This window comes from Patagioenas fasciata, chromosome Z (genome assembly GCF_037038585.1).
Source record: "Patagioenas fasciata isolate bPatFas1 chromosome Z, bPatFas1.hap1, whole genome shotgun sequence".
In the NCBI taxonomy this organism is placed as follows: Eukaryota; Metazoa; Chordata; class Aves; order Columbiformes; family Columbidae; genus Patagioenas; species Patagioenas fasciata.
In genome coordinates this window covers 16377997-16395749 of record NC_092560.1, presented here as the reverse complement: position 1 = coordinate 16395749, position 17753 = coordinate 16377997, and the positions used below count along the sequence as shown (strand labels likewise).

Sequence of the window (17753 nt, the reverse complement as noted above, 5' to 3'; positions counted from 1 at the left end):
CGCGGCCCCTGGGGCGGGTCCCACGGGTTGGTTAGGAGGGGGGAGCAGCTGACGCGCACGCGCGGCTGGCCGGCTCTGGCGGGGCCGGGGCGGGCACAGCCGCGCGGCGCATGCGCGTGGGGTGGTGCGGGCGGGGGCGGGGCCGCTGGCGGTGGTTGGGCGGCGCGGGGCGGGGCCGCGGCCGCTCACGGGACGCGGGGCGAGCGGCCACCGTTGTCGCGCCCGCCGCTCGCAGCTGCCGGGGGCGTTCGGCTCGGCTCGGCCCGGCCCGGCCCGCGGCGGCGGCAGCAGCAGCGACAGCGACAGGGGAAGCGGCTTTGGCTGGTGTCTGAAAGCCCGTGGGTTGAGGTGGTGGTAAGGAAGTAGCGGAGCCCTGCCGGGCGGGGGGGAGAGGCAGTGCGGAGGGCCAGGCTCTGGCTGTCAGCGGGAGACTGCTTCTCCTCGGCGGCAGCGACAGAAAAAGTGCCCCGGCTTCTGCGGTTTAGTGACGACTTTGTGCCTTCAGAGGGGACTTACGCTCCACAGGGTTGTGTTTGTAGTTTTGTGTGATTGTTGGGGAGTTGATCCTTCTTAGCAGGGAAACTCTCCTCACTTCCTTTCTTAGTTAGCCGGAGCGATAATCCGCAGCACAGGGGCCGCTTTACAGCTGGAGGCTGGCAGTCTGTTTTAAGCATATCGAAAAACGTTTCAGTTGGGGTGCCGGGGAAGGCTGGTTTGAGCGATGCCCCGTGACTCACAGGCTTCTCGGGCTGTGTTTCTTTGGAGTGTCCTCCCGTCTGGAGGCACCGAGCTGCCGGGATGGTGTCATAACTGCTGAATGACCTGGCCTTACAGCAGCTGGCCCCGAAAAAGAATTTCAAAAAAGCTTCAGAAGCCACTTGGATCTGTGTAGCTTTCAGCTAGTGTATCAGTGTGTTACTGTCGTTGCTGCATTGTGAGTCTCCTGCGTTACTGCTATCTGTAGGGATGGGAGTGTCATTCAGGTGTAAGTGGGAGACTACCTTCAGTATAACCTTTGTACCCTGATATCTGTCATCTCGTTTAACTAAGTTAGCTGTCCTCATGACTGCTCCTCATAATATAGCTTAGGAGGATATATTTTATGGTATTTTGTTTGCTACTTGTGATCTGAGTTCTTTAGTATTGGTGTACTACAGAGATAACTCATGGTGGCGCGATGTACCCCCACATCCCTGCCCTCTTTCTTTTCTCATTTAAGTTTCCTGTTTTGAATCAACTTTTGAAACTGCATTCCCAGGTTATTCTCGCAGCTGTAATGGATATTGCATTAATTTTTCGGGAGCAGTAAGTTAAATTCAGGTAGTTCAGGTAAGAGGACTTCCAAGAGCTATATTAGCAAGATAAGAATTTGAGTGTATTATTTTTAAAAAATAGTAGAGAAAAAGATCCCAAAATGCTTCTCCTTGACTTTTCCATGTCTCTTGTATATAGGCAACTAGAAACACAATTGCAGACAAAACTGCATTTTTTCATGTACTTTTCAATGCTTGGATAGTTAGTTTTTTTACATGATAGAAACTTTAAACCACTTATGCGTTTTTCTGGTACATTATGTCTCCATAACCCTGGGTGGGTCCAAAGGAGATAAGGACTTCCTGAATCTCTTAGTTCTGGTAGGTGACCGCCACGTCCTGTCACTCTTTGGGGGGCATGCTGTGAAGTTCATCAGCCCCTAAGTCTCTAAAAGAAGGAGGGAGGGATCTCAATGCCCAGTGTGGCTGCTGCCCACTGCTGTCTGAAGGTTTCTTGCATGCGTTCAATATGTGCTTCTCCTCCTGGGCACAGGAATGCAGTGGTCCATAGTTGAGCAGGGGCTGCGGTGAAGGTGGCCGTGGCAGAGGTTGTTCCAGATCAGTCCGTGAAACACACGGGACCCCCAAGGGCAGGAATTGCTGGGGTAAGGAACCAGGTGTGTGTGAAGACTGGTCTGTGCAGCGCTGTGCGTATAGGTGTAGGTGTGTGGGGATACCTGTGTGCAAATATATGTGTGCACACACAGAGACACGGTCAGGTTTGTGAAGGGCTGTGTGTGCACCAAGTAAAACAGTTTGAGGAACAGTGAAGAACAGGATGCTGTGTGTGTTTGCCCGGCACCTGGGTTGGGCCGTCATGAACTTGGATGTGGGATGGTAGAGATGGTGTTAGTGTCTGTGTGCAGACTGAAACGTGGTGCAGCATCTGCAATGTGCTGAGTGTCGGGATTTGTCTTCCTTTCGGACTTGGTGTGTTGCCCAGGGTGGTTTCCCCTAAAAGGGAAACAGCGAGGGGAGAGGAGCTGCTTCTGCAGGGAGCTGCACAGAATAGCTTCACGTGGTGTTCCACAGAGTGGTACTGTAGTTGCAGACAGCTGCCAAGTGCTGCTGCCATTTGGAGAGAGCGCCATGGAGATCCTCACCTTTGTGTGCTTGGAGGTGAGGGATTCTTGTGTTGTGCCTTGAGCTACAGAGGCCTCAGGAGAGTGAGGTCACCTCTTCCTGAACCACTGACTCTGCTCTTGTTGTGCGTTAGTTGCCAGGGGGTGAAGACTAAGTGTTCATGTACATAAGCGTGCTCAATATTGGGACTGAACCCTGCGTGCAGCACGGAATTTGAGAGCAGGGTTGGTCGTGGGTTGTGCGAGAGCTCTGTTTGGCTTTGGTCTGCAATGGTGGCAGGGAGGTTTCTCAGGCAAGACCACCTGTGCAGTGAGGGAGCATCTGTGAGAAGAATGCTGGCCCAGAAGCACAGAGCCTGCCTGGCAGCAGTGGAGCTGACAGGTGTTTCACGAGTGTGGCTGCCTGGCACTGGAGAAGCTCTGAGTGTGCACAGGCCTGTGAGCTGAGGGGGGTGGGAGGGTTTCAGGTAGCTCTGACCCTACGTTGAAACCACCTCCTGTGCTGCCCTGCCATCCCTGGCAGGAGCCCTTGCCGGCAGGTGAGCCTTCTGAAGCGTCCCGCCAGTGCTCTGACAGCCTGTGGCACTGGATCACTGGTGCTGTCAGAGACGAAGCATCAGACTGCTTGCACCTTTACCAGCAGCGCAGCGGCACACACGTTTCTCCGGATGGGGCAGTCGCCTGGTGATGAGACAGGGCAGTGTCGGTGCTCCTGCTGTGTGCAGCCCCCACCTTGCAGAGAGCAGGTTTTGCTTCAGTTGGGTTTTCTCTCTGAAGAGGCATTTGTGGAGCGGAGGCATCATGTGCCTGTGGGTAAGAGGCGGCATGGCCTGGGTGCATGCCGTTTCTGTGGTGGAGCCGATGGGTGCCCCATGAGTGCTGGCGTGGGGACTCAGGTTTGCATGGTGTCGCCATGGCATGTGAGTGGAGGGAGCACTGGGTGCCACATGGGGGTGGCAGGTCCCTGCCTCAGTTCAGGTGGGCATCAAGGCCCGGCTGGTGGCGATGGGGCCAGTTGCCTGGCAGCCCCGCCACTCTTCTGGGGGGATTGGCTGGCAGGGCCACCCTGTACACAGGGGTACTCTGTGCCATCAGCTGCTTTTTCCAGTGTCATGCCCTGTGATTACCACTCCCTGCTTGGCTGGCTGGAGCAGGCCCCTGCAAGTGTATGCAGAAGTATCAAGGTCTCCAAAGAAGGACCACTGAGCTGCTGAATCCGTGTTTGTTCGTGGAGGGAGGTTGAATAGATAAAGCCAGTATTTTCAACCTGCATACGTAATTTTTTTTTTTTTTTTTTTTGGGGGGGTGCAGGGCATACAGGTGAAGATGCAGGAACCTGAACTTATTGCAAAAACACTGCGAGCAGTTCTTCATCCCTTTAAGAATGGCATACCTTTGTCAGAGCTTCAGAGTGAATACAGATCTCTGACTGGTGAGTGGATTCCCTTCAGGCAACTAGGACATGGCACACTGGAGGGCTACCTGGAGAGCATCCCAAGAGTGGTCAGAATGGAAGGGCACAAAATGGGAGAGGTAAGAATCAGCTACAGTTCAGAAATGGCTTTTGTGTTTGTAAAGTCTGCATGGATTATAACTTTACTTCTGGACCCTGTCCTAGCATGTCTAACTCTGGGGCCAATATTGGTGGGTTGTCCTGGGACCTTAGAGAAGGTTAACTCATGTATGTTTTGATCATCTCTTCAGAATGGGGTTTAGCATCATCTTTTTCCTACAGCAAAACCATTGTGAATGCTGTTGCTTACAAGTCTGACAGTGCTTGCTTTAGGCTTAGCACTCTTGTTTGTCAGGAGCTGCAGTGCCACAGAACCGTAAAGACTTGCCAAGGTGAGGAAGACCCCGTGTAAGTGAGGTGCCTTGATCCAAGAGTTGCAGTGCCTCAGCTTAGCAAGTGTGCAAGGGACAAGGAGTCAGTGCAGAGGTCAGGAAGAAAGTGGACCAATGTTCAGCAGATAATATTAGTGTGGCGCGAGAATTTTCACTTATTCTTTGGCCTTGTTGCACTTGCCTGTGTCTCCTGGTAGCTGCCAACTTGGAAGCAGCTTGCCAGGACCACAGGCCACCTTATTGATGTAACATTCCTGTTTTCAAGTCAGAACACATTCTCTTGATGGTTGGCATAGCTGTGTGACTTGTAGATCATCTATTTGAGTGGAGAGCTTGAAGCCTTTCCCTCATTGGAGCCATGTCTGGATTCCTGAATTCTCTGTAGAATGGGAAAAGTGAAAATTAGCCCATGTTTGACACAATGTATGGCTGTCACAGTAGGTCTTGAGAGACAGCACTTAAGGCTGAGCTCCCTTGTTGGCCCAGCTAGATCAGGATGGCATCTGGGAACTCACAAGTAGGTCTATCTGGTTAGCTGTGAAGAGTGTGACAAGGAGTATCCTGGGTTTTGTACTGATGTCTGGAAATGTGGCTGTTTCTAAGCAAGAGGTTCCTTTGCTGCATTTTTACAACTGTCAAAATTTGCCCTTCTACAGTAGATATCCAAGTTTGGGGTTCTTTTTCACTTGCTCCAAGCCTGCACTGACCACAGCTACACCTGTAACATGAACGCAGGTATGTCTGGGAACACCTGTGATACTGCAATTTAATGCTTCCCCATGGTGACTCTGGCAGATAGCCATCTGTTTCTAACTAGGGCCTTGCAGGGTGTAATCTGGTATCCTCCTGTTGCCTTGAGAGCCTTGCTTATCCTCTAATATGACGTGTGCTGAGAGCCTTGTGGATTCTTGGATAGCACTAGAGGTGGTGCCTTCCCTGTGGCAGCTTTAAGGAGAGAGTGAAATGTGGCTTTGGGAGGTGGAAGAGGACAAAGCTGCTAAACAGGAGCCTTGAGGTAGTTGAGCAGGACTTGCTTTGGTTTGGGTTTGCCAACTATGCTCTGCATGACTGAAGCAACTGAGGGGAAGCACCCTGTGAACACCTGGGAAACAGGAAAAACACGAAGACTGAGCCCACACTGCTGTTTTATGACCCTCCTGTTGCTGCTGTCCGGAGTGTCCTCTGGGCAAACATTGAGCAGAGTGTGACAAGCATGGTTATGCACAGGTGCAAGCTGATAACTACCTGGGGCTGCTCCTGCATGCTTTTGTGATACCAATATAACACTTTGTTCTCCATTCATGTCTCTGTAGAATATTTGAGCTCCATTATGAGACCATAGCTTAGAGTCCGCACAAGCATGCTGCAAGAGCATGCAGTCATCCAGTCTCTCTTCCTGGCTCTGGGAATATTCTGTTCTCCAAAAAGACTGCCAAAACCCCTCACCTTCCTTTAATCCCTTTAGGGACAGTGGAGCAGGAAGGAAAGACACACTTACACAGAGATCTGCTAGCAGCTGATGATCCTGGATGCAGGCTAGGTACTCCTAAAAGGACTTTCTTTACTCCTTCTTTACTCCAGTTGCCAAAGACATACCACAAGAAATGCATTCAACAAGCAATCTTATAAAGTGGGCAGTAAATAATACCAATTGATCTCACAGTGCTACATCTTACATGCTCGTTAAATCAAAAGGTTTATGTGGGATGAATAATGCCTGGGAAACTGATGCTGAACTCGCTGATTGTGTTGGGAAGGCAGTGATAGAAATTATCCTGTGCTTCTCTTAATACTAAACATTAATTTAGCCTTCTTGACTATAGGAAAGATAAACACTGACAGTTATTCCTTCACATGATAGCTATGTTCTTCAGTTTCCACACAAGGTGAGCATTAAATTTGGTGTACAAAAAATACCGCACAGGGACTTAAGTTGAAATAGTGTCCACCTGCAACAGGTGTCTAGGTCATTTCAAGGAACCCTACTTCGCTTCGCTTCATGTTCAGTTAAAAGCAGCATGCCGTTGCACCTTCCGTTGCACCTGGAGATTTTTGACTTCTGCTCAAATAATTAGGCCCCTCCAAAAAGAGGAATTTGAAGACTGCATTTTTCTGCTGCAAGTGAATTCATCCATCCCATCTGTTTTTACATCTGAATTCATTCTAATTCAAACCGTCATTTACGCTAAACTTGAAGTCACTGTGATGTGAAAACAAGGGAAGAAAGTGCTGAAAACAGAGCAGGGCTGAAGGTGGTGCATCCCACATGCATCCACGCAAACAGGGAAATGCCTGTCAGCCAGGAGTGTGAGGAAGGCCCTCTAACCTTTCTCTGGAAATGGGGACAGCTGGGCGCCACTCTGAAGTGCCAGTACACAACTGCCCACATCATGGAGCACAACCAGGAGAAACTGTGTGCCACTCAGGGCTGCCAGCTTGTTGGGATCATGAAAGGCTAATATCACAGCTCACACAACTGGCCTGCTGCTGTGGATGGACACAGGCTGCTGAGGAATGACAGGCTGGAAAGATGAGGAGGAGGACTTTCTGTGAGCCCCTCCAGTGTGAGAGCAGTAGAGCTCTGCCTTGGGACAGGTGATATGCCAGCAAGAACTTACGGATGGAGGACTGACCAGTGTGTAGGTGACATTATGATGGCTGTTACAAATGCCCCGATTTGGAAGAAGTAGTAGATGAAGCAGATGATGCCTTCTTCCAACAACTGCCAGAAGCCTCGCATTTGCAGGCCCTGGTCCTCTTGGGGCACTTGAGCCACTGCCATACGTGCCAAAGGGACCAGACAGCCAAGCATGAGCAATCCAGGAGGTTTCTGGAATGTGATGGTGACAACGCCCTCATACAAGTGCAGAGTTGATGAGAGGATACGGTCTGCTGGATCTGATTCTTACAAACAAGGAAGAATTGTTTGGGGATGTAAAGGCTGGAGACAGCCCTGGCTGCGATGACCACAGGGTGGTGGCGTTCAGGAGAAGAATAAAGCAAATAGCAACATCAGCAAGCCAGGACTTCAGGACTTTGGCCTGTTCAGGAATCTGCTTGTAAGACTCCCCTGGGATACTGTCCTGGAGGCATGAGTGGTCCAGGAAAGACAGTGGATTTTCGAGAGTTGTCTCCTCCAGTTTCAATAAAGGCCCCTTTCGTCAAGCAGGGTAAAAAAGCAAAGGTGGCAGGAGCACTGCATGGAAAAATAAGGAGCTCCTGACAAAACTCAAACATAAAAAGGAAGCATGCATGACGTGAAAGCAGGGAGAAGTGACCTGGGAGGGATATAGAGATGCTGCATAAACAAGTATGCATGGGCTTAAGAAGGGCTGTGTTTATTATTGGTGAGTTCAACAACATGAAAACTGGGACAGAGGGCCATCACCTCCAGAACAGCTCCCCAGGCACTGCCAGTTCTGAGAGCATCCTTCCAAAGAAAGTCCTTAAAGTAGCTGGGTAACTGTACAGACAACAGAAGAAAACACAGGAACAAGAGGAAAAATAGAAGAACAAAGATACAGCAAATGAACTACAACTCTGCTGTGTTTACTTTGAATACAGCCTTACCAAATCCATGCTGAAATCATGGAGCACCAGTTGTTGCACAGACATCTGTGAAAGGGTGAGGAGTTAAGGATTTCAGGTTCACCTTTCACAAAGATGAGTTAGACTCAGTGTGGTACAGTCCACTGTATGACGAAATTTCTCTCTTATTTAATTATTTTAAAAGCAAGGATGCAGGAGGCATGCATGGAGCTCCTCACTTAACTCTGCTGTTAAAAGCATGCACACAAGAGGCAGAAGCAGAATTGGGTGAGGTGGAAGGAATATAGAGAAACTGTCCAAACATGAAGGAATGGGCTTTGGAAAGCTAAAGCCTATGTGGAGCTGAATCTGGCAAGGAACATGAAGGGCAACAAGAAAGGTTTCTACAGGTACATCATCACCAAAAGGATAACTAGGGAAAATGTGGGCCTGCTGAGTAATGGGAATGGCCTTAAAAGACAAGGAGAAGTCCAAGGCACTGATTGCCGCCATTACCTTGGTCTTTACTGGTAAGACCAGCCATCAGGAATCTCAAGGCTCCTGAGATGAGTGGGAAAGTGCAGGGCAAGAAAGACAGCCACAGTTGGGGCAGATTAGGCTAGGGAACATTTAAACAAACTGGATGTGCACAAGTCCATGTACCTGATGCAGTGCACCCATGGATGCCGAGGGAGCTGGCTGATGTTGTTGCAAGACCACTCTCAGTTATCTTGCAAAGGTCATGGTGGTTTTAGGACTTCCCTGAGGACTGGAAGAAAGCAAGTATCACCCGTGTCTTCAGGAGGGGTTGGAAGGAGGAGCTGTGGAACCACAGGCTGATCAGCCTGACCTCAATCTCTGGGAAGGTGATTGAGCAACTAATCCTGGAAAGCTGTTCCAGACATGTGAAAGATAAGAAGGCATGTAGGAGCAAGTATGGATTTCTGAAATGAAAATCATACATGGCCAAAATGATGCCCTTCCAAAATGAGATGACTGGTTGGGTGGATGGAGAGGATTGGATGTATTTTATCTGAATTTTAATAGGCATTTGACTGTGTCTCCCATAACAATGGCACAAAACCCATTGGGAGGCTAGTCATCAGTGGTGTACCCCAGGTGTCGATGCTGGGGAAATGCTGTCTGACATGTTAATGAATGACCTAGATGATGTGACAGAGGTCATCCTCAGCAAGTCTGTAGATGATGGGAGGGACTGATAGAGCAGATGTGTGTGCTGCCATTCAGAGGAACCTCAGCAAGCTGGAAGACTGGAACAACAGGAACCATTTGAAGTTCAGTACAGGGAATTGCCAAGTCCTGCGCCTGGGGAAGAGCAGCCCCATTCGTCTGTACAGTCGGGGGGCTGACCAGCTGGAAAGTAGCTCTACAGAGAAATTCCTGGGAGTTCTGGTGAACACAGAGTTCACAGTGAGCAGCAATGTGCCATTGCAGCAAAGGGGACCAACAGCATACCGGATTGCATTAGGAAGAGAGTTGCCAGCATGCTGGCAGAGGTGATTATTCCCCTCTACTCAGCCCTAGTGAGACCACATCTGGGAACTTGTGTCCAGTCCCACACTTCCCAGAACAGGAGAGACATGGACACTCTGAAGCAACTTCAGCAGATGGTTATGAAGATGATGGTGGGACTGGAACATATTTGATGGATGGCTCAGAGAGCTATGACTGTTAATTCTGGAGAAGAGAAAGCTCAGGGGGATATTATCCATGTGTATTAATACCTGTTGGAGGGAGTAAAAGGACATGGAGCCACACTCCTTTGCCAGTTCTTGGTGGTATCCAATGAAGAGACAAGAAACAACAGGAGCAAAGTGAAAAAGGTTATTCCATTTAAACATTTTTTAAAAACCCCACTTTTTTGCAGCAAGGGTGGCTAAACACTGGAACAAGATGTCCAGAGTAGTTGAGAAGTCTCTGTCCTTAGAGATATTGCACCCCCAACTGGACAATATACTGAGGAAATAGGTCTAGTTGATACTTCTCTTAGCAGAGATGCTGTGTGAGATGTTCTGTAGAGATGTCTTCCAGCCTCAGTTTTTCTGTGGTTCCTTGCATTTAGCTGCTGCAGTGCTGAGCCTGCTGGTATGCTTTTTGCATAGGTGTTGACTGCATGGCATGTACGCTGTCTGATTTCTAAGCAGGAGCTACTCAGGTGGAAGAGCTGTACATTAGAAGGAGAGGACCTCCCTCCAGTGGCTGTATGTTGGTCCAGTTTTGTGCAGATGCTGGGTGTGCAGTGGGGAAGGACAAACTGGACTGCACTGCTGGAGGCCAAGAGTGTTGCCTGTTCCCAGTGTTGTTATCCCTTGTCCATGCTTCACTCAGCTGTTTGGATCTGCCCGAGAGACTGAGGAGAGCTCTCCAGCAAGCTCTTGCAGCTTAGCAATTGCTTTTTTCTGTCTTGGTCCTTGTTTTTTCTACTTTGGTTGCCCTGCCTTTCTTGTTAGAAAAGTTTATTTCTGGAACTGCTACTTCCTAAGTTTCTCTGAGTTTCTCCTATGCTGAATTGTCACCCCCCATGCTTGTTGAGGGCCATGGCTATGAGGGTGGTGGTCATGTGTGTGAGGGCTCCTTTTTCAGCCTGTACCTCCACCACAGACCATGGCTCAGACCCATGGAGAGAACCTCTGAAACCACAGACTACTGTTTTTCACTTGGGGGTGTCTCAGTGACTGCTTTGAGTTTGCATCTCCTCTGTGAGGCAAAGTGCATGCTAGCCATGCGGTTTGGGAGCTTGCCAAGGTGGGATTCCTGCATCCACTCAGGGATGGCCTATGGCAGCCTGGGTGAGGCTTGGCAAGGGTAAGTCAAGGCAAGAGGCCATTCAGGAGGCCAAGGAGGTGGCTGTGGGATTGCGCTATTGTTAGGAGCCAGCCTGCTGCCTGCAAGGTGATATATGCAGCCAGGATGGCCGTGCTGTTTCTTCGGTAGGTGGGCCAAAGGCAGCCTGGCTTTGCAGGGCCAGAGTGGTGCCAGAGCTCCTGGTGAACCATGGCAGGAGGAGCGAGAACAGGCTGGAAGGCCATGGCTTCCCAGTACTATAAAGCGACATGGTCAGCCTGTAGGATAGGAGTGAGAAGCCAGGCTGTTTCTCAGTGGGGTCAAATCTAATGTGAGAAGCTGATGGAGAGGCTCTGGCTGTCTGCTTTGCTGATTTCTGAGGTGCACTGTAAAAGGAGGGGCAGGTCTCCAAGACCTGTGTATGCTGCTGAAGCCTCTGCTGAGCTGACTGCAGGCCCCCATGACCCAGCATTTATAGGTGTGGAAATGGCTGCAGATCCTTCTGCAGGCTGTGAATGAGCTTGGGCCTCACTGACTCTTTTCCTCCCTTTCTTCTTCCACTTCAACAAAGGTCATTTGCCATGCTGTTGCTTGCAGTGAGACTTTCCCGATTGCTCAACTGGTGGCCCGGCAGAGAAGTTCCAAGAAGAAAATGGGACGGCAAGTGAACTGTCAGATGAGACTGAAGAACACGTCTCCAGTCACATTAGCAGGTAAGCCCCAGGCAGCTGTGGAGGGCCTGCCTTTGTGAAAGAGCTGTGCAGCTACTGAAACAAACGTCTTGGCTATGAGTGTGTGTCATTAATGACCATGAGTTAGTTGTGTGGTTCCTGTGAAGAGTTCCTGGCAGTGAGGAGTGTTATTGACAAAGGTGCTTATGCTTACAAGGCATGGTCAGTGGGGAAGCCTTTCTCAAGTGCGTATGTGCGACATGAATGATCTTGAATAAAAGTTCTTGGAGGATGCTTGGATTCACTTCCACCTCCCTGTGCTTCTGTGATAACTGTGGTTGAGTTGTGGGCAAGAAGTGTGGCAATGAGCCTGCTCATTCTTTGAGGCTGAGCTCAACCCATTGTGGAGTGGCAGGGATGAGCCATACCCTTGCAGTGAAAAAGAGCCCTTTTAACGTAATCTTTGGCTGTTTCAACAGCTCCTGTTGCTGCTGCAAGTGCCCAGGTACCACCATGTTACTGATGCCCGGGGGCTGCTCTTTATACCTCTATGCCTTTTTGCATACGCTGCTGCAGCAGCGTTTACCTGGAGCCCTTTGGGTCAGCTCTCCCTCACTGCTGTGCCGTTATTGTGTCACTGTCAGTGGGGTATCCCAGGACCGGGACTAGACAAGGCCCATCTGCATGTGAGTTGGCAGCTTGGAGAAACAATGTGCCTCGCAGTTTGTTTGTATTGCCCTGTTCTTGTGTGTAACAAAGGGTTTGCTGCTGCTTGCTCTCCTTTGACCACTCCAACAGTCTGTCCTCTAATTGGGAAGCTGAACTGGTGACTCCTGTCCCAGTTAAATGACCATGATCATCACTGAACAATGTTTCACCATCATGCACGGCAATACTCCTTGGAAATGTTTGAACCAGCAAGTAAACAGTGAAGTGCCCAAGAGCTTGTTTATTCCAGTGTAGCCTGAAGGCCAGAGTGGCATGTTCCTCTGCAGGTGTTCTTGGGTAACCTCTGCTGTGTGGTGGGAGTTTGGGAGGAGGGTGCTTGCAAGCAAGAACAGAGAAGAGACCCTTTGGGCAGCGGTGCAGAAGGTGGCCAAGAAGGTGGAGTCAGGCTTCACGTGCTGCACCTCTGGGAGCTGCTGCTGCTGCTGGTTGGTAAAGGGCAGCCTGGCCATGGGTTCCACCTGAGACATGACCTGTGGTGGCACCTCACAGGTGCCAGGCTTTTCCGAGAGCGTAAGGGGAGAGAGATCTCCTGGCTCTTTGCCTGCTGCAACACGATGGCAGAGACTGTGGTTTGTGAGTCTTTTGGTGCAAGCCACAATGCTGTAGCAGAGACCCATGACTTGTGTCTGAGAGGATCCCTCCTAACTGTCTTTTGGAAAAGCATGGCCTCCCTGGAGTGAGTTACTGATGTGCTTGAAGTCTCTTTGAGTGGGGTGAAGGAGAGTGCTACTCACAGCTACGTCTGTAAACTCTTTAGGAAAACCCAAAGGAACTTTGCGACAGCCCAGGCCTTTGAGCGTGCAAGAAGAAGGCAGCAAGAAGCCTGTTCCTCGCCTGTCACGAGGCAAAGGAGTGGCGTGTGAAGTGGTGAAACCCACTGTGGAGAGTGGCCGCCCTGCCTTGCCTTCAGCTGCTGGGAGTGGACCATCTAAGGAAATTCCCATGCAGAGGCACGTCACTGTGGTAAACAGGTCAGTGTGTGTGCACGTCTGTGTGTTTGAGTGAGGTGAAATGAAGGGTGGTAGACCCTTGGATGCTGCCATAGCAGCAGTGTACTTAGGGACATGGGAATCCAGTCTCCTACCCTTGCAGAAAGTGGAGAATGTGGCTCGATAGGGAGGTGACCCTTTGCCTTTTAGGATGCTGCTGCAGCTATACATGCTCTTGGCCTGCTCCTGTGTCTTCTGGGGAGAAATCTGGCCAAAGCTGTCACACCAAGTTGTGCAGTGATGTTGCTACTTCCTGGGCCCAGGCGGGAGCTGCTGTGGCCAGTGCAATAGAAAGCAGAAGGAGGTTTGTATGGAGGTGACAGGCAATGCTGCGTGTTCAGGGCCATGACTGTCTGCAAGCAGCTGCTGTTTACCTCTCGCCTGCCTTCTCTGTTGCAGCGTCAGTGTTTGTGGCTCTTCTCCGCATGCTCGGCCCCAGCAGCTGCCCCACCATGTTTGGGTGAAGTGAGATGAGGGCCGGAGCTGCAGTTTTGCTGGGTTAGCGGTATGCGCTGGTTTTCAGCCGCCTTTGAGCCTGTCTAATCCAGGTGGCTTACCCATCTGCTGCCCCATCACTTCTCTTTCTGTGTTGTTTTCAGCCGCCCTGGGCCATCAGCTGATGGTGGGGAGAAAGCGTTTGCTGTTCCCTCATTGTGGCTGCGCTCAGTCCGCTGGAGCTGTGATTGTGGTGGTAATCCTCTGCAGGTCACTGGGCTGGCTTAGCAGTCAGCCTGGCATTGAAGGGAGATGGCAGCGGCTGCCGCTTCCGCGGCGTCATAGCTGTGAAGCGGCATGGAGCAGAGTGAGGGCTTAATCCTGCCGTGGGGCCTGCTCTTTCTGGAATAACCCCCAGAAGCCAGGCACCTGCAGCCCCTGTTGCCTGTGTGAGTCCCGTGTGTGTCAGGCCCGGGTGCCAGAGGGGAGTTGAGGATGCGCTCAGAGTGCTGGTGAGAGCAGCATCCGCTTCAGCTTTTGTGCCCACGAGCGCAGCCTTTCACTGATGGTTAGTAGTGCTGTCTCATAACCACCCCGCTGCTGACAAAGTGCCCTTTGCAACGGCCGTGCTCTCCTGGTTGTGCTTTTGGGAAGTTCCCTGGTGTGCTGGTGGAGGGGGAGGTGCACCAGGGATGGGGAGACAGGCTTGGGGCTGCCAGGTGGATCTGCTGGGGCTTTGCTCTGGGGCAAGGCTCCTGTTGAGGGCAGGAGACCCTCCTGGTGTCCGTGGGCCGTGGGGCTGTGGTTGTAGCAGCAGCTGTGTGGCTGTGCCCAGGCAGAAACTTGGGGGAGCAAAGAGGCAGGTGGTGATGGCAGCAGGAGCCCTCATCTGTGAAGCTGAGGTGGGTGAGAGGAGAGCAGTGTTAAGAGCAGCGAGGAAGCTGGAGGAGCTGGCAATGGCTGTGTGAGGAGTGGAAGTTTTGGGGGTAGAGGCCAGGCAGGAGAAGAGTGCTGCGTGGGGCAGGTGAGAGGAGGGAGGCTGGGGCTCCAGCAGCAGCGGGGAGCCTTGAGATGGGCCTCTGTGCATCCCAGCTCCCAACGACATGAGTGTGGACTGAGCTGACCCTGTTCTTCTGCTCCCGGGTAAGCTGGGTGGAGCTGAGGTGCAGAATCATGGCACCAGCTCTGTGCTCTGTTTTGTTGAGGAGGCTGCTGCAACAGAGTAGAGAGAGGTCAAGTTGTCTAGTTGTGAAAAAGAGGTGGAGAGCAGGTGTGCAGAGGCCTTTCCTTTGTGCAGATGAGCTGGATTTTTTGAAGTAGCAGTTCCCTAAGAGGCAGAGATCCTTTGTCCTGGACAGGCAGGGCACTTACTGTTCTGTCCAGGTTAGCTGAGAGGCCAGAAGGTGTTTCAGAGTACTTGAAGCTTTGTAATGCTTGAAATAAAATCAGGTGGATGTGAAGTCTATTCTGGTTCTTCTAATGGAGTGTGCTTTATCTTCCTTTGTCACCTTTGTTCCTCTCTGACAGGTTCCCCTGAGCTCTTTTAATGTAACAGTGTGCTGTTTTTGTTTCTGGTGTCTTGTTCCTGCCCTGCTCAGCAGGAGAAGCTACAGGCGAAGTGTGCTTTGGTCCAGGTAGTTCTCTAGAAGAGATTCTGTGCTGTTGCAAAGAATCCAGATGCTGTACTGTTTGCTTGGGGACATACTAGAGAGAAGGTTCATGGAGAAGAAAGTCATGTTCTGTTTTAATGCAAGGTTATGTAGTGCCCTGTGTGACTGGATGAATTTTGTTTCAGCTTGGCCTCAGGACTGGCAAGATCCATCCACGGCTGATGTTCTTGCTGCTGAGCATGTTTTGTGTCCCCAGAGCTGCTGTAGTTGCTTGTGCTTTGAGAATTGCAGGAGGGAAAGCCACTTTGAGCTGGGAGGTCTGACCTCAAAGCAGTGCCCAAATGAGCAGGGGTGTGAGCAGCATCCCCAGAAATCCTGGGCTCACACCAGCCTCACAGGTGGATGGCACAGATTCAGGGCCACTATTCTAGCAGTGCTGACAGCAGCCTGTGAGATTTTAACGCGAGCTGGCAATCAGAGTCACAGTAGCTGCTTGCTCACTCCCCCCACCCCCAAATAGGGGAGAGAATCGGAAGGGAGAATCTTTTGGATTGAGATAAACACAGTTTAATAAAATAACAAAATAATACTAATATACCACTACTACAAAAAACAATAGATACATAAAAAGGAAATAGAATATAAAATGAAAGTACTCAATGCAATTCCTTATGAATTCCATCTTCCCTGCGGACCCAGTCCCAGGAAGAGAGCACCCTGTCCTGAACAGATGATTCCAGGGAAAGGGGAAAAAAAAAAAAATGAGAAGCAGGAAGAACTATATAGACCCACTGCAGAACAGTAGAGCAGCAAAAGGCCAAACCAAAAGAAACTCCTGAATGGAACTAATCTGAAATGGAGTAGAATTGGAGTGGGTCTTTGTCTGTGTCTCCCTGGCTGGAAAATCCAGCTCTTCTAAAATATGAAGCAAAATGCTAATGACATGGAATATTCTCATTGATCGGTCTGGATGTCAGTCAAGGTCTGCCCTGTTCATGTCACTCTTCCTCGCTGTCTCAGACCTGGAGCCAGAGAGCTCAGAAAGGGCCTTGGCTTCCAGACATCAACTAAGATAACAGCTCTTGCATTCTCTTTGTTCCAACTCAAAGACACTGGAAAGTTAGTTGAAGAAAATCATTAGCTCTGTTCTGGGGTGTTACCTTCTTATTCCCAAACTAAATCCAAGCAATGACCATGCTAAGTACAAAAAAGACAAGTTTCTAACTGTATGAAGAAAATTAATTTGCTCTCAGTCAAGCCAGCACAGGTTACTGACTGCTCTTGGTGCTCATGTAGTGAAGCCCCACAGTGAGGCTGCAAATGGCAATTCCTGTGTGGCTGCCAAAGTCTGTGTCCCATCCTCTAGTGCTCTGTGGTGTTTTTGCTGAGGGATGCTCATGACACAGCTTCAGGGGCTTGTTGCTGTGTAGCCTTGAGTCGAAGGGGAACAGGCTGTTTTCCTCCTCATACTGTCGCACCCAGATGACAAGGGAGAGATGCTGAAGGTATCTGCAGTTGTGCCACGTTATTTCCTGCTGCCCTCCCAGGCCTTCTTACAGATGCTATTGCAGAGTCTGAGGGACTGGTGTTATAGCAGAAATTGCTCAGTAAGTTATGTTATGAGTATGCTGCTTTGGACCTGCAAACCCAGAGAAGGTGGAAGAGACCTTGCTTGTAAGGCTAACTGCAGAGATCCTTGAAGCTTGAGAGCAATGGCATGGATGAGAACAGTTTGAGATGCTTGCTGACCCCCTTGCTTGGACCAGCAGGCAGGATTTGCTGCTGGCTGCCACCTGGCCCCACTGCTGAGATAGCACTGTCCAGGGGCCAAAGAACAGAACTGGATGGCATAGACCTTACCAAGGTAAGGTGGTGGGCAGGGAAGGGCATGCCTTCCTTTCACTCTGAGACAGTGGCCTGTGAGAGTGAAACCCAACTGGCTGCTGGGCTGCAGCTCCAGCGGGGGGCTTGGCAGGTCTGTGTGGCTGCTGAGGTAGAAATGGTATGTGGCACTGAGGACTAGAAGACAGTTATGGATTCTTACTGGGAGGCAGCAGTAGCACAACGTTCTCCATTAGCCATGTGGCTAGCTCATGGGATTGTTCTGCTTACTGCCTAGCGGTGTTGGTATCTGTTTTGTGTCTGCTTCCCTTACAGGAGCTTTTTTCGTTGTGTGTCTGTTGGGCTAGGAGTTGTCCATAGTAGTAAATATATGTACAGAGAGGTGGGATCCTGGGTGTCATGTAGAATCTGCATGACCAGTCACTGCATACCTTCTAAGAAGAAACTGTGCTACTGCTTTGTGTAAGAATCTGAGCTGTACCCAGGAGGCAGAGTGTTTTCCTGTGATGCAGGGGGAACGTTGGAAGAGTCTTTTCAGATAACCAACAAGTGCAAGGCGTGAATGTGTGTTTGGGTTTCATGTGGATGACTTTGCCTTTGTACTTTCTGAGTCTTGGCCCTTGTCTATTTCACAAATGTGCTTGTAGTTCATCTGCTGCTCAGCAGTTCTGGGCATGTGTTTCGTGCTTTGGAAAATGCTGTGCTGGGCAGTGTCTGTCTTCACTGCTAATGCTGTGGGACATGACCCAGAAGAGAAGTATTATTTCTGGTACAAATGACACCCCATAGCTGATGGTGGAGTCATAGTTTCATCTTATGGGGGCAGCAAAAAAGCAAGGGAGACAAGTTTATGCTAAATGTTGTAAGACACAGCTTAGAAGAGGTGTGAATGTGGGAGGCCTTG

At 50.3% G+C, this 17753-nt stretch overlaps 1 protein-coding gene across 10 annotated transcripts in view; it reads left to right on the top strand.

Moving 5' to 3' along the window:
* Positions 1-201: 201 nt before the first annotated feature.
* TDRD7 (tudor domain containing 7) overlaps positions 202-17753 on the top strand; it is a 48676-nt gene continuing 31124 nt past the window's right edge. For 4 of the 10 annotated variants that reach the window (XR_011736374.1, XR_011736373.1, XM_071801858.1 and 1 more), the window contains exons 1-4: positions 364-3204; positions 3707-3928; positions 11145-11286; positions 12731-12944. Coding sequence is in view for 8 of the 10 variants with exons in the window: in XM_071801858.1 (XP_071657959.1) it covers positions 3064-3204; positions 3707-3928; positions 11145-11286; positions 12731-12944 (719 nt within the window). In the remaining 2 variants the exon portion in view is untranslated. The other 6 variants (XM_071801857.1, XM_065861054.2, XM_065861055.2 and 3 more) reach the window with 6 other exon arrangements.